Source organism: Schistocerca nitens, chromosome 3 (genome assembly GCF_023898315.1).
Source record: "Schistocerca nitens isolate TAMUIC-IGC-003100 chromosome 3, iqSchNite1.1, whole genome shotgun sequence".
In the NCBI taxonomy this organism is placed as follows: domain Eukaryota; kingdom Metazoa; phylum Arthropoda; class Insecta; order Orthoptera; family Acrididae; genus Schistocerca; species Schistocerca nitens.
The window spans coordinates 712911225-712927281 of NC_064616.1; the positions used below are offsets into that span (position 1 = coordinate 712911225).

Here is a 16057-nt window from a genome sequence, read left to right on the forward strand (position 1 = left end):
GATTTCGGATCGAGTACCAGTGCGGCTCACAGTTTTAATCTGGCAGGTGGTTGCACCTGCGCTACTGTTCACGACACTAATTTTAATCAGTTTGTTGTGTACCTCCCTTAATTCCTTCATCAGAGCGAGATTCAAGTTGGCATCTCGACTTATCATCCCTTTTGGCATGGACAGCTCACTATCGTTTAATACGGTTCATAAGAAATCCACCATTTTACACAAGTACTGTGACTAGCTAATTGCAGGTCGAGTGTTGTCGCGTATTCTAAACTAACTACCTTGGCCAGCGAGCCTGTCTCTCTTCGGTATTTCGTGTGTGGTTTTTTTTTCCTATTGGCAAAATTCGCTGTTTGCCTCCTGATCTGTGGATATAGACCACTGCGTGCAAATAGATCACTCCTGGCGAATTCACGTTCGCTTCCAGCAGTGGAAAATTCGTAGTCCTTTTAACGTAAAATCAGCTCTTCCTCTGGGATAAAGTTGATCCTTAGTCACCGGCCGGAGTGGCCGAGCGGTTCTAGGCGCCACAGTCTGGAACCGCGCAGCCGCTACGGTCGCAGGTTCGAATCCTGCCTCGGGCATGGATGTGTGTGATGTCCTTAGGTTAGTTAGGTTTAAGTAGTTCTAAGTTCTAGGGGACTGATGACCTCAGATGTTAAATCCCATAGTGCTCAGAGCCATTTGAACCATTTTTTGATCCATAGTCACTGCGTTATAAGTGCCTTATTCACTGAGCATGTACTATTCACCAGCGTTTTCAAGTATCTCCCGAAAGCTTTATTGTACTTGTATCAATTGTGCTGAAGAGTTCTGGTGAACTGGAGAGGATATTATTTCATCATCTGTTGTATTTTACGTTGATTACTTCTGCTGAACTCGATTACTTACGAAAGAAGAAAGAAGATGTGATCATTAGAGACAGTGGACGCTCGGACGTGGAGTCCGCTTAATCACTGAATAACATTACTTGGGCATGCGCTCGCTCGCTTGAATGAGATCGTGACGCAGTCCGCGTTTCAGAGCAAAGCGTAATATAGTTTCGTTTCGCAGTTCTAAACTTGGAACAGTGAAAGTCTACATGAATGCAATGAGAGTCAATGCCAAATCAGAACGTTTTACAACAGCGGAGCGCTGAAATGCGGTTTTCTTTTTTTAAACACAGCGGGCTACCAGTATACAAAAAGAGAAACGTTCACACCGTACTATTTTGAATTAATCTCATTTAACGCGTTTCTGTAGCGGTAAAAACGGTTGACAAACATGACATGCAGCATATCTTTCGTATTAATTTCGTTTTTTATACATGTATGCGGATAAAAGCGTGTGTTGTTCTAGAATAAAAAAAAGAACTGGCAAAAAACATATGCACAATTTGAATTTCTTTTCTTGTGCGCGCAACATTTTTATATTTATTTTTTATTTTTTTATGCCGTCTGTAATGTACAGGTGCAGCGTATAAAAGCGTCACAACAGCGGGAAATGAAAACTCTCTGACCAGTGCACTACAAAACACCTGTCACTGCCTGAAATATGTTAGTGGAGCCTTCACATTTTTGTGTTAGTCTTTGTGTGGGATGTCTGTAATAGGTCATTATCAAAATAGAGTGATGCATATTTAAAGTCCCTTTTAAATGGCTGTTTGAAGGTTCGTAATACTATGTTCCTTTGCTCGTTTGTGTCGATGTGTTAATTAATGCTCGCCCATGATACGCGCTACTAAATTTCAGGACATTTATATGTACGTGACCATTCGTTAAACAACGCCATAGCTGCAGCCACCCATCGGTGACATAGTATGACACTCTCTCTGATGCTATGTGAATATAAATCTTTAACATATCACAATATTTTGTTATTAGCGTAGAAGAGAGTGTCAGAATAAGATAAGACTGCAGTTATCAGCGGAGGGATCAAATGGTTCAAATGGCTCTGAGCACTATGGGACTTAACTTCTGAGGTCATCAGTCCCCTAGAACTTAAAACTACTTAAACCTAACTAACCTAATGACATCACACACATCCATGCCCGAGGCATGATTCGAACCTGCGACCGTAGCGGTTGCGCGGTTCCAGACTGTAGCGCCTAGAATTTCTCGGCCACCCCGGCCGGCGCGGAGGGATCATAAGTGAACCTTGTGAAAGCTGTTTACTTATTTACTTAGACCAACAAAGTCGTTGATCTTAATGATGGTCAAACTTGCAGGCGCTCTGATGAAAACAAGCTTGTGGATAAACAGTCATTAAATGTCCTTATATTCGAAATACCTTGTTCGCGAGCAGGAGTAGTAGTACATATACATCTACGCTACATAAGCCACGTTAAGGAAGTGGCGGAGAGTACATCTAATACCGCTACTTTTCCCCTCTTTCTTGTTGCATTCGATAATGGTGTGTGGGAGAAAGAAGTTCGTATGTCATCGTAAACGTAATACACACATCAAAAAAGTTTTGCATCACCCCGGTTCCCAGAACTCCTGAAGATAGGCGTTGACTGTGGATATTGTATCACAGACACAGTACCTTTGACTGTTCAGAGATGTCACTAAACCTGCCCAGATATGTCAACAACCATGCATGAGAAGCGCCTATTAGATGGAGGGTGTCCCACAGCCGATCAAGTCCAGTCATTCCATCAGGAAGGAGGTACACGGCTCGTGTTGTCTGTAGTTCAACCATGCCTAGACGATCGATACCGCGGTCCGCCCGCGTCCACATTGTTACTTTGTGCCAGGAAGAGCTGTCAACAAGGGAAGTGTCCAGGCGTCTCTGAGTGAACCAAAGCGATGTTGTTCGGACATGGAGGAGATACAGAGAGATAGCGACTGTCGATGACATGCCTCGCTCAGGCCGCCCAAGGGCTACTACTACAGTGGATGACCACTACTTACGGATTATGGCTCGGAGGCACCCTGACAGCAACGCCACCATGTTGAATAATGCTTTTCGTGCAGCCACAGGACGTCGTGTTACGACTCAAACTGTGCGCAATAGGCTGCATGATGCGCAACTTCACTCCCGACGTCCATGGCGAGGTCCATCTTTGCAAACACGACACCATGCAGCTCGGTAGAGATGGGCCCAACAACATGTTGAATAGACCGATCGGGATTGGCATCACGTTCTCTTCACCGATGAGTGTCGCATATGCCTTCAACCAGAGTTCGAGACGTGTTTGGAAGCAACCAAAAAAGGCTGAAACCCTTAGACACACTGTCCAGCGAGTGCAGCAAGGTGGAGATTCCGTGTTGTTTTGGGGTGGCGTTATGTGAGGCCGACGTACGCCGCTGGTGGTCATGGAAGGCGCCGTAACGGCTGTATGATATGTGAATGCATCTTCCGACCGATAGTGCAACCATAACGGCAGCATATTGGCGAGGCATTCGTCTTCATGGACGACAATTCGCTCCCCCTAATTGCACATCTTGTGAATGAATTCCTTCAGGATAACATCACTCGACTAGAGTAGCCAGCATGTTCTCTAGACATGAACCGTATCGAACATGCCTGGGATAGACCGAAAAGGGCTGTTTATGGACGACGTGACCCACCACCCACTCTGATGGGTCTACTCCGAAACGCTTTTGAGGAGTCGGACAATCTGGACCAACAGTGCCTTGATAAACTTGTGGATAGTATGCCACGACGAATACAGGCCTGCATCAATGCAAGAGGACGTGCTACCGGGTATTATAGGTACCGGTGTGTACAGCAATCTGGACCCCCACATCTGATGGTCTCGCTGTATGGTGCTACAATACGCAGTGTGTGATTTACATGAGCAATAAAAAGGATGGAAATGATGTTTATGTTGATCTCTATTCCAATTTTCTGCACAGATTCCGGTACTCTCGGAACCGAGGTGATGCAAAACTTCTTTTGATGTATGTATATCTGATGTCGTAGTTCTTAAGCGACACGTATGTCATTTCTCCACTGTATGGGGGGGGGGGGGGGGCGGAGGGGAAGGAAATCAAATAAAACTTTAAAAGTATAGTTAAAAATTGAAATTTCGCGACATTGCTCTTACCAATAACTTGAGGAATGTGCTACAGGCGGGAGCATACCACAGACAACCGAAACACGGTCACAATACTAGTTCGAAACGTCTACCCGCTTTGCGAAATGCACCAAGGAAGAACAGCGTTTTGTCATACGTTTTTTGAGCAGAGAAAGTAATTAACCTATTGATAACTGTTGGCGAATGAAGGTTCAGTGTAGTGATCCATGTCCATCACTGCAGCGAGTGTATGTGACTTCCGTGACAGACGCACAGCGCCCCGATCGGGCACACCACGTTGTGACAACTGCAGGAGCTGAGGTCATTGTGATGGGAAATTGGCCTGTGTAGGTGGACGGAATGGCTCAACACATCATTTTATTCACGAAATGCTTAATTTTCGCACCGTCTCTGCAAGATGAGTGCCACGGTAGCTCACTCCAGAACTGAAATAGCGACACGTTGACGTCTGTCAAAAACGTATACGGCTTTTTGAAGCAGAAGGTCATGGCGTCTTCGCGAGAATCGTCACAGGGGACAGGAGACACTACCACCAACGCAAAACAAACGGAACAAGCAAGAACTGAACCGTTACTCGTCACCAAAATCTAAGAAGTTCCGGACACAGTCGTCTGCACGGAAGGCTTTGGTGACTCTCTTTTGGGACGAACCAGGCGTTGTCTTGGATCTTTACATGACTAGAGGAAACACCATCACCAGTTCATCATATTGCAATATGATATAAAATCATGTTCGGCCTGCCATAAGCTCAAAGCGGAATGGGCTTCTGACTACAGTTGTCATTTTCAACATGACAAAGCTCGGCCTCATACTGCCCGTACGACACTTGTAACCATCGATGAACTGCTCTTTGATACTCTGCCATATCCGCTACACTCACCAGACCTCAAATGGAAATTTGTGGTAAGTTCTATGGCAACCAAACTGCTGAGCTCATCGGTCCCTAGGCTTACACACTACTTAATCTAACTTAAACTAAAATACGCTAAGGACAACACACACACCCATGCCCAAGGGAGGACTTGACCCTCCGAAGGGGAGAGCCGCGCGAAGCGTGGCAAGGTGCCTTAGACCGCACGGCTAACCAGACCTCACACCCAGTGATTAACACATGTTATAGACCACTCAGAGAGGGGATGGGAGGAAAGAAATTTCGTTGCGATGAAGAGTTGCAGCAGGCTGTGCACGAGTAGCTGCGCACACGACCAATTTTTTTTTTTTTTTTTTTTTTTACGGAGGAGTCTGTGCACCTTCTATGGGCTGGAGGAAGAGTGTTGAACGACAGTCGAAAAATGGTACAGTTGTGTCTCACTTTCGTTCAACAAAAAAAATAATATTTCAGAGTTTCTAATTTCCTCTCGTAAAACTACGTCAAGTAGAACGTTGCTTGAACTTCTTAAATGCACGCTCTATAAATTTGAGCAGTAGTCTTTACCATGATGTAATATCTACGACTAGAGATAAATGGCCGGCCGGAGTGGCCGAGCGGTTCTAGGCGCTACAGTCTGGAACCGCGCTACCGCTACGGTCGCAGGTTCGAATCCTGCCTCGGGCATGGGTGTGTGTGAAGTCCTTAGGTTAGTTAGGTTTAAGTAGTTCTAAGTTCTAGGGGGCTGATGACCTCAGCAGTTAAGTCCCATAGTGCTCAGAGCCATTTGAAACATTTTTTTTTGAGATAGATGAGCACTCCGTGATGCACTCACACTTTACTAAATAAACACGTGACGAAACGCGCCGCTCTTCCTTAAATCTCTTCAAAATGAAATATGGTATTTTTAAACCGGTCTCGCCATAAAAAAGTAGCTATGTCGAGGAAATTAAGCTGTCTATTCCGGAAATTCATTAGTTTCTACAGTTTTAAGTCTCTTAAAAGATTACAAATCAAATTCCAACTTAGGTGGACACTGAAAAATATGTGGAACGAGTGGGGAACACGAGACTGTGATTGGGACTGGAGGTAAATTACACAAAGTATGGAACTGCATAGATGCAAATGTTGCAACAGCGCTCGTAAGTGTGCAACAGTTCTTTGTGCCATGGTCTCATGAGCATGCATGTCTTTTTGTCTTTCTGTTCCTGTGTTACGTTATTTAAGTGATTCTAGTATTTCTAAATATTACCAACCTGATTGGGGCTGATCGTACACTTTTGCTCGGTATTAGCGTCCAGTAACTTGAATCCTCTGGTGGCTTGCTACCTGTATAGCCAGTATGCCAACGCATCAGGGTTGTTGTAATTTAACCCGACCTAAGGAAAACCATGCTTTAAAAAATTTAAAAAAAGCAAAAAAATTAAATGCAACTACACTCCTGGAAATTGAAATAAGAACACCGTGAATTCATTGTCGCAGGAAGGGGAAACTTGATTGACACATTCCTGGGGTCAGATACATCACATGATCACACTGACAGAACCACGGGCACATAGACACAGGCAACAGAGCATGCACAATGTCGGCACTAGTACAGTGTATATCCACCTTTCGCAGCAATGCAGGCTGCTATTCTCCCATGGAGACGATCGTAGAGATGCTGGATGTAGTCCTGTGGAACGGCTTGCCATGCCATTTCCACCTGGCGCCTCAGTTGGACCAGCGTTCGTGCTGGACGTGCACACCGCCTGAGACGACGCTTCATCCAGTCCCAAACATGCTCAATGGGGGACAGATCCGGAGATCTTGCTGGCCAGGGTAGTTGACTTACACCTTCTAGAGCACGTTGGGTGGCACGGGATACATGCGGACGTGCATTGTCCTGTTGGAACAGCAAGTTCCCTTGCCGGTCTAGGAATGGTAGAACGAGGGGTTCGATGACGGTTTGGATGTACCGTGCACTATTCAGTGTCCCCTCGACGATCACTAGTGGTGTACGGCCAGTGTAGGAGATCGCTCCCCACACCATGATGCCGGGTGTTGGCCCTGTGTGCCTCGGTCGTATGCAGTCCTGATTGTGGCGCTCACCTGCACGGCGCCAAACACGCATACGACCATCATTGGCACCAAGGCAGAAGCGACTCTCATCGCTGAAGACGACACGTCTCCATTCGTCCCTCCATTCACGCCTGTCGCGACACCACTGGAGGTGGGCTGCACGATGTTGGGGCGTGAGCGGAAGACGGCCTAACGGTGTGCGGGACCGTAGCCCAGCTTCATGGAGACGGTTGCGAATGGTCCTCGCCGATACCCCAGGAGCAACAGTGTCCCTAATTTGCTGGGAAGTGGCGGTGCGGTCCCCTACGGCACTGCGTAGGATCCTACGGTCTTGGCGTGCATCCGTGCGTCGCTGCGGTCCGGTCCCAGGTCGACGGGCACGTGCACCTTCCGCCGACCACTGGCGACAACATCGATGTACTGTGGAGACCTCACGCCCCACGTGTTGAGCAATTCGGCGGTACGTCCACCCGGCCTCCCGCATACCCACTATACGCCCTCGCTCAAAGTCCGTCAACTGCACATACGGTTCACGTCCACGCTGTCGCGGCATGCTACCAGTGTTAAAGACTGCGATGGAGCTCCGTATGCCACGGCAAACTGGCTGACACTGACGGCGGCGGTGCACAAATGCTGCGCAGCTAGCGCCATTCGACGGCCAACACCGCGGTTCCTGGTGTGTCCGCTGTGCCGTGCGTGTGATCATTGCTTGTACAGCCCTCTTGCAGTGTCCGGAGCAAGTATGGTGGGTCTGACACACCGGTGTCAATGTGTTCTTTTTTCCATTTCCAGGAGTGTATAATTAATTATGAAAATTTAATAGACATGCAATATGTTACATAGTTAGCCTTACACAAGTTAAAAAGAGCCATCATATTTCTTGAAGGTAACTGTCTACTGCCACAAGAATTTATTTTATTAATAATGTGTTTTAACTTTTCTTGCAATATAAGAGACACAGCTACGTAAAATTTAAACTTTCAGAAAAAATTTAAGTCAATGTAGAATTATAATGACTGTGAAGTACAATTTACTAATTTTTGTAAGCATGCAGAAATTTTAGATCTACACTAATTGCTCGAGTCGTTTCTCTTCTAAATTATTTCTTAATTTTGACCAAACAAGTCCGTAGGTGGGGAAGAGTCTCTCAATGAATACAGTGCTACCAGGGCAAGAAAAGAGGCATGAATAAAGTAGTTGTAAAAACGGGTTGATGTTAGGAATAAACTAACCATAGGAATTTAAACTTCATCGTCAATACGAAAAATTCCAAAAGATCTGATAAAACCCATAAAAACCCAATTTTAGCCACTGTGTTCTTTTTTTTAAAAAAATACCCGGGTTTTTCTTAGCCCTGTAACACACCCACCAACATCGGAGCACTTACCATTAGTACTCGTATAGCAACCAAGGACGTCCCCGCAGCTCCTCTCTCGCTCATACATGCTGTAACCACCATTAAACAAATACTACAAAATATGTGGCCTGGGAAGGAAATGGTTAGCCGTTGACTGATCCAGTCGGGAATAACAAATAAATTAGTTTTACTGGCGAGTCTCGCAATCCTCTCGAATCGCCAATACATCGGTATGAAATTTACTAACTACTGAGATGTTCTGTACCTGAACTGCGAGAGCTCACGGAAGACGTTGATCTCAGGTATCCTACTTGCCAAGGTCGCTTTAACGAGATAGTCAGCAAACATGTTTGTGAAAATTATAAAGCCTCGGTACCCCTGTGGGCAGAAAAAGTTAATGTTAGCCGGAATTCAACGAAACAGGAGAACACAAAAATGACACCCCTCAAATTAATTGAACTTGAACTGAACTTGTCTTGTGGTGCTTTCTACCGTTCGAACAGGAAAGAACAGATTAAATCTGTGTGCCGGACCGAGACTCGAACTCGGGACCTTTGCCTTTCGCGGGCAAGTGCTCTACCATCTGAGCTACCCAAGCACAACTCACGCCCCCTCCTGACAGCCTTACATCTGCCAGTACCTCGTCTCCTACCTTCCAAACTATTACAGAAGCTTTCCTGAAACAAATAGAGGAAGGGGCATGGTCACAATCTTGTTCGACTATGCAAGTAAAATGAACTAAAAGTAATAGAAACTTACGTAAAAGTAGCTGGATATGTAACCCATACGTCATACAAAATATAAAATGTGAAGTGGACGTAGTTAAAAGAAAAGAAAACCGACAGTATTTCCAAGAAGGTACAAGAAGGTGACGGAAAAAGTTCAACGACTATCGCATCTTACGTTGTGCTGCTATGGCGGAGTCAGTTGGTGTGCGCAAGGTAACATGCGATAGTCATTGGAATTTTTCCGCCACCTTCTTGTATCTTCTTGATGATATACTGGCGGTTTTCTTTACTTTTAACTCGGTCCACTTTACATTTTATATGTTTTTTTGACGGACGGATTACATATCCAGTTACTTTTGCTTCCATTTACCATTTTATATGACTTAATGACGGATGGGTTACATATCCAGCTACTTTTACGTAAGTTTCTATTACTTCTAGTTCATTTTACCTGCGTAGTCGTAGAAGATGGGACCATTCCCTTCCTCCGTTGTTTCTAATAGTTTGGTTTCTTGTTTTTATGGACAACTTGATGATGACCCAAAAGGGTGAAACGCGTTATTGATATTAAATAACTCCGCAGCCAAGACGGTTTTTATGCTGATACAAACTAATAATTGAGCATTAACTTTTGAAGGGTAGAAAAACTTAGTAAAGCATTTTTCCACACTTCTTGCTTTACTATGGAATACCAAACTATTTTACTTGAAGGGTTAATTAAAGAAGATAATTACTTTGTGACATCAACCGGATATCTCGATACTTCATTCTGTGGACGTCTAAGAAGAAACTTCCCTTGGACTGTGCCGCTCCTAGTGTCTCTCGCGCTTCGAAAGATCTATATCCGCCACAAAATTGCTAAAACATTCTGGAAACACACGGCTTCCCGCGAATCAGCTGCTTGGACTACACTTCCGGCCACGTGCGTTAACGAATGGCTTGCTGTTTGTGGCGGCTTAGTGCCCTCGCTACGAAGGGTTCCACGCATGCATGTATCCTTCACCTTCCCCACCCTTATGAGCTACACGAACCTCTTTGGTCTGATTGGAAACAAACTATATTACAATGTTCATAGCTGAATCACACCGCCTTATAGGAAGCGTGATTCTTACGGTATTAAATTTATGTGACGCCTTTAAGGACATTATTATTATCGTGAAGTTAAATCGAACAAAATTATTTAAGATAGTCGTGGGAGGGAGAAACATTTACATAATACTAACAGTAGACGCAGTTGCTTCGTTACAGACTGAAGCTAAAATATTTGAAGTATAGAAGACTGTAATATTAACATTAGGTTACAGACGTTTGTCTGAAACAACAATAAGTACAGGCAGATATACAGATTTGTTTATTACTGCAGTTAAATGTCCCTTCAGGCACGTGACTGGCAACCACGTGTAAAAGAACAGTGAGAAAACGAAATGCACAATGCGCTGTGATATAGATGCTGCAGGTAAGCTCCTTACGGTCGACAAAATGTGCTGGTCTCGCAACAGGTTTGCTTGCTGCTCTCTACGAAACTTCAAAAGAAATTTCTTTTCATACTGAACGCGAAGAGAGCAGGCGTAATACCTCGATTATCAGCCTCTCCTTCGCTCTAGCAGCTCGATGAAAAGGCGAGAACTTCAAAGCATCTCTTACGCTTCTGTGTTCTCAAGGCCGCCGTAAGACGTCATGGGACGCGTGTTACCTGTCACGCTGACGGTTCTGTAGCTTCGAAACCTACGCCAGCACTTCAAAAGTCACAGCCGCCTCGTGGAAGATGGTTACATGAATTAATTCGCTCTTCTTCTTATTTACATTGTAATAATCGATTTACTGCCTAACCGATGTTTAAACAGCACTTACACAAAACTGTCACACGGTCGATTGGAAAACGTAATTTCAGAATACAAGACAATAATCGTTACAGCTGTCTCTCTCTCTAAAAAAAAAAAAAAAAAGAAAGAAACTAATGAACTCATTAAAAGGAAGTGCGAAAGCACTGAAACAACTAATTCGAAGAAAGGCACGTATAGTAGAGGACGTTCCCACTGTTGTTGTTTATCGGAGGTCATCAGTCACTTAGAACTACTTAAACCTAACTAACCTAAGGGAATCACACACATCCATGCCCGAGGCAGGATTCGAACCTGCGACCGTAGCGGTCGCGCGGCTTAGACTGTAGCGCCTAGAACCGCTCGGCCACTCTAGTCGGCTGGACTGATGACCTTAGCAGTTGAGTCCCATAAGATTTCACACACATTTGAACACTTTTGGCATGTAGGATGTACGGTAAGAGGCAAGGAAAATATTTCCAGACTTCAAGAAGAATACAGTTATCCCAATACCAAATAAGGCAGTTGCTGACAGACGTATTACCGACCCATTAATTTAATAAGTCGTGGTTGCAAAATATTACCATAAATTATTTATGGAACATTCGGGAGACGTGTAGAAGCTGACTTCAGAGATCATTTTGGGCTACGCAAAAATGTAGGAACACGCGAGGCAATACTGACCCTACGACGTCTCACAGAACTGGACTGAATAAAGGCAAACCTATATTTATAATACTTGTAGATTTACAAAAGGCCTTTGTCAATGTTGACTGGAACACACATTTTCAAATTCTGAAGTTAAATTTTATGTACAATTTGTACAGAAAGCAGACTGCATTTATGAGAATATCAAAGAACATATAGAGAAAGAAGTAAAGGTGGAATTTTGAAAAAGAATTAAATGTCAAGCAGAAAAAATAAACACACTACGCTTTGCGTATGGCATTGTTATTCTGTCACAGGCGGTAAGGGGACTTGAAGGATCAGTTGAACGGTATTATTTTGTGTCTCGAAAACAGGTTGTAAACTAAATATTGAAAAATTGAAACAATTGCAATGGAGTGTAGTCGCATAAAGTCAGGTTCTGCAAGGGGAATTATTTTAGGAAATCAGACATTGAAAATAATTTGGGCAGTCTGTTGATGGCGAAAGTAATAATGACTTAAAATGTTGACTGACTGTATCAAGAAATACTTTCCTGAAAAAAAAAAAAAAAAAAAAAGATGTTACCCTTCTGATATAAACTTAAGTGTTAGGGAAACTTTACTTGCGGTATTTGTCTTACGTGTAATCTCATATGAAATTGAAATACGGATATGTGTGTAATTAGTTGTCCGTATTTTGTTGTATTGTCCGTTCTGCAAGTTTGTGTAATATGTTTTTTCTCTGCTGTATGTATTACTAGTCATGTTCGTACTCTGAAACTCAGTCCGTTGTCCTAGCATGCCCGCAATTATCTTTTCATCATCTCTCTCTCTCTCTCTCTCTCTCTCTCTCTCTCCCTCTGACAGGTCTTTTATAACTACTTCATTTGTTGTTTCTCAAACTGTTACGTAAGGACTATTCTCCAGGAATATGTGTTGTAACATCTCAGAATGGTTGCCATATACACTCCTCGAAATGGAAAAAAGAACACATTGACACCGGTGTGTCAGACCCACCATACTTGCTCCGGACACTGCGAGAGGGCTGTCCAAGCAATGATCACACGCACGGCACAGCGGACACACCAGGAACCACGGTGTTGGCCGTCGAATGGCGCTAGCTGCGCAGCATTTATGCACCGCCGCCGTCAGTGTCAGCCAGTTTGCCGTGGCATACGGAGCTCCATCGCAGTCTTTAACACTGGTAGCATGCCGCGACAGCGTGGACGTGAACCGTATGTGCAGTTGACGGACTTTGAGCGAGGGCGTATAGTGGGCATGCGGGAGGCCGGGTGGACGTACCGCCGAATTGCTCAACACGTGGGGCGTGAGGTCTCCACAGTACATCGATGTTGTCGCCAGTGGTCGGCGGAAGGTGCACGTGCCCGTCGACCTGGGACCGGACCGCAGCGACGCACGGATGCACGCCAAGACCGTAGGATCCTACGCAGTGCCGTAGGGGACCGCACCGCCACTTCCCAGCAAATTAGGGACACTGTTGCTCCTGGGGTATCGGCGAGGACCATTCGCAACCGTCTCCATGAAGCTGGGCTACGGTCCCGCACACCGTTAGGCCGTCTTCCGCTCACGCCCCAACATCGTGCAGCCCGCCTCCAGTGGTGTCGCGACAGGCGTGAATGGAGGGACGAATGGAGACGTGTCGTCTTCAGCGATGAGAGTCGCTTCTGCCTTGGTGCCAATGATGGTCGTATGCGTGTTTGGCGCCGTGCAGGTGAGCGCCACAATCAGGACTGCATACGACCGAGGCACACAGGGCCAACACCCGGCATCATGGTGTGGGGAGCGATCTCCTACACTGGCCGTACACCACTGGTGATCGTCGAGGGGACACTGAATAGTGCACGGTACATCCAAACCGTCATCGAACCCATCGTTCTACCATTCCTAGACCGGCAAGGGAACTTGCTGTTCCAACAGGACAATGCACGTCCGCATGTATCCCGTGCCACCCAACGTGCTCTAGAAGGTGTAAGTCAACTACCCTGGCCAGCAAGATCTCCGGATCTGTCCCCCATTGAGCATGTTTGGGACTGGATGAAGCGTCGTCTCAGGCGGTGTGCACGTCCAGCACGAACGCTGGTCCAACTGAGGCGCCAGGTGGAAATGGCATGGCAAGCCGTTCCACAGGACTACATCCAGCATCTCTACGATCGTCTCCATGGGAGAATAGCAGCCTGCATTGCTGCGAAAGGTGGATATACACTGTACTAGTGCCGACATTGTGCATGCTCTGTTGCCTGTGTCTATGTGCCTGTGGTTCTGTCAGTGTGATCATGTGATGTATCTGACCCCAGGAATGTGTCAATAAAGTTTCCCCTTCCTGGGACAATGAATTCACGGTGTTCTTATTTCAATTTCCAGGAGTGTATGTAAGTTTATTATTGATGCGTCTCGCTGTAGATCTGCTTTGAGTGTTGTGTAGTGTTCTCTCTCTCTCTCTCTCTCTCTCTCTCTTCTGTATCAAGACTGACTGTTAATTTTGCATCGCGTTATCGCGAATAGAATGTGGGTAGTGCTCCACTTCTCTTTCGAGATCTCTCCATGTGATGAGGCTATCACAAATAAAACGTTCGCGTAGATGATTATGCCATCAGTATGGTCTTCCCCTTCCATTAGGTAAAATAGGAGTTCGGTAGCGATGTTCTTGAAGGTGATTCCACTGATCAAAACTTTTGGACTTTGCGATTTTCAACGTTCAGTTCTACCCCCTGGCCCTACAGTGATCGAGTAGACTGTGGTATGAAAGGCAGAAACCTACAGTTCTCAGTGGTTGTCAAAGGCACATACGGTGTCTATTAAAACGGCAGTTACATATTTATGATCTGATTATTCAGCTATTCGGTGTGCATGATGTAACGCATCGTCTATAGATTTGTTTTCTCTGCAATCGAATTAATGTGGGCTTAATCGTTGCTGTTCTCTGTTAGCCTTTACTGGTTACACAGAAGCCTTTCTTGGAACCTAGCCACATTATTTATGGGGCAAATTGTACCAAAAAGAATCTAGTTCTGCCAGGTCTTTTATAACTGCTTCATTTGTTGTTTTTCTAAGTGTTAGGTAAGAAATATTCCCGAGGAATATGTGTTGTAACATCTCAGAATGGTTGTCATTTGGTCCGAAGAGTTTCGTTCCCTTGAATCTTCATAGTCCTCACGCGACTTCATCCCGTGCAAATGGACAGGTAGCAGCACCAGTGTTGTATGGTGGTTCCACGTTTGTTCGTAGTAACCTGTATTCTTGTCCAAGCGATTGTGGAGTGGTTTATTCAGCAGAAATTTGGCTGATTGTTTCTGCCATCGTGTTACTACACTGTTATCCTGCCTCAACGTGAAGAAGATCAGAGGACTTTTGGTTTCTTTTTGGTTCGGATTTTCATGGTACATCCCATGTGCACTCCTGTGGTTGTCTCTGTACAAAATCATAACAGTGTTTATGTCGATTTTTCATTAGTGCTATCCTGAAGGTGTACTTTACCAGCCTACATGCCTTGAACCAAATATGCTTGTCCATATCCGTGGGTTCTTTCCGAGAGAGTGGCCGAGCGGTTCTAGGCGTTTCAGTCTGGAGCCACGCGACCGCTACGGTCGCTGGTTCAAATCCTGCCTCGGGCATGGATGTGTGTGCTGTCCTTAGGTTAGTTAGGTTTAAGTAGTTCTAAGTTCTAGGGGACTGATGACCTCCGACGTTAAGTCCCATAGTGCTCAGAGCCATTTGAACCATTTTTTTGCGAAATAGTTTACGTTTACATCACTCGTCTGCTCTCAGTCTTTGTAATTTGTATTCCATAAAACCTAGGGTTTCCTGTTGTCCAAGCTGTAATTAACCCTACCGTCATAGCGTCTTGTACACTGTCCAGTCACATTAATTGGACCACATGATAAAGCCTGAAGTACCACCTTTTGCAGCGCGGGCCGCTGCGAGAAGTGCAGGAAGAGAGCCATTGAGGCTCTTAATGGTACCGACAGAGCTGTGGGGCCACACCGACGCCAGTACCGTGTTTAGCTATGCTAGATTTCTCGGTTCCATGGGGCGAACGGCAGGCTAGAGGTGTTCACACAGATTTTCGATTGGATCTAGATCTGGGGAGTTTGGTGATCAGGGTAGTAACATAAACCCATCCTGGTGCTCTTCGAACCTCGCCCGTCCACGGCGAGCTGCGTTAAACGTTGCATTGTCCTGCTGGTAGAAGCCATCGTGCCAATTAAAAACGAACTGCAAGTAGGGGTGGACATGGTCTCCAAGGATAGATGCATACTTGTGTTGATCCATTGTGCCTTCCAGACTGACAAGATCACCCAGGGTATGCGACGAAAACATTCCCCAAACCATGACGTTCCCTCCTCCCACCTAGAACCTGCCGATAGCTGTTGCAGACAGTTCGCTTTCAGGTTTCACGCCGATGGAGCTTAAGCGTGAGTCATTTGGAAAGGCCACCTACACTCAGCGGACGTCTAGTTGCTGTATTGGCGTGCAAATTCCAGCCTTCGTCGGCGCTGAATAGCAGTCAGCATGAGTCGCCTGCTGCGGAGGCCAATAC

At 45.4% G+C, this 16057-nt stretch overlaps 1 protein-coding gene across 1 annotated transcript in view; it reads left to right on the forward strand.

The window, feature by feature from the left end:
• The first annotated feature begins 10463 nt into the window (after positions 1–10463).
• Positions 10464–16057, forward strand: part of LOC126249400 (rho GTPase-activating protein 7) — a 281270-nt gene continuing 275676 nt past the window's right edge. The window contains exon 1 of the mRNA XM_049951053.1: positions 10464–10488. Coding sequence (XP_049807010.1) covers positions 10464–10488 — 25 coding nt within the window. The remainder of the gene's footprint in view (positions 10489–16057) is intronic.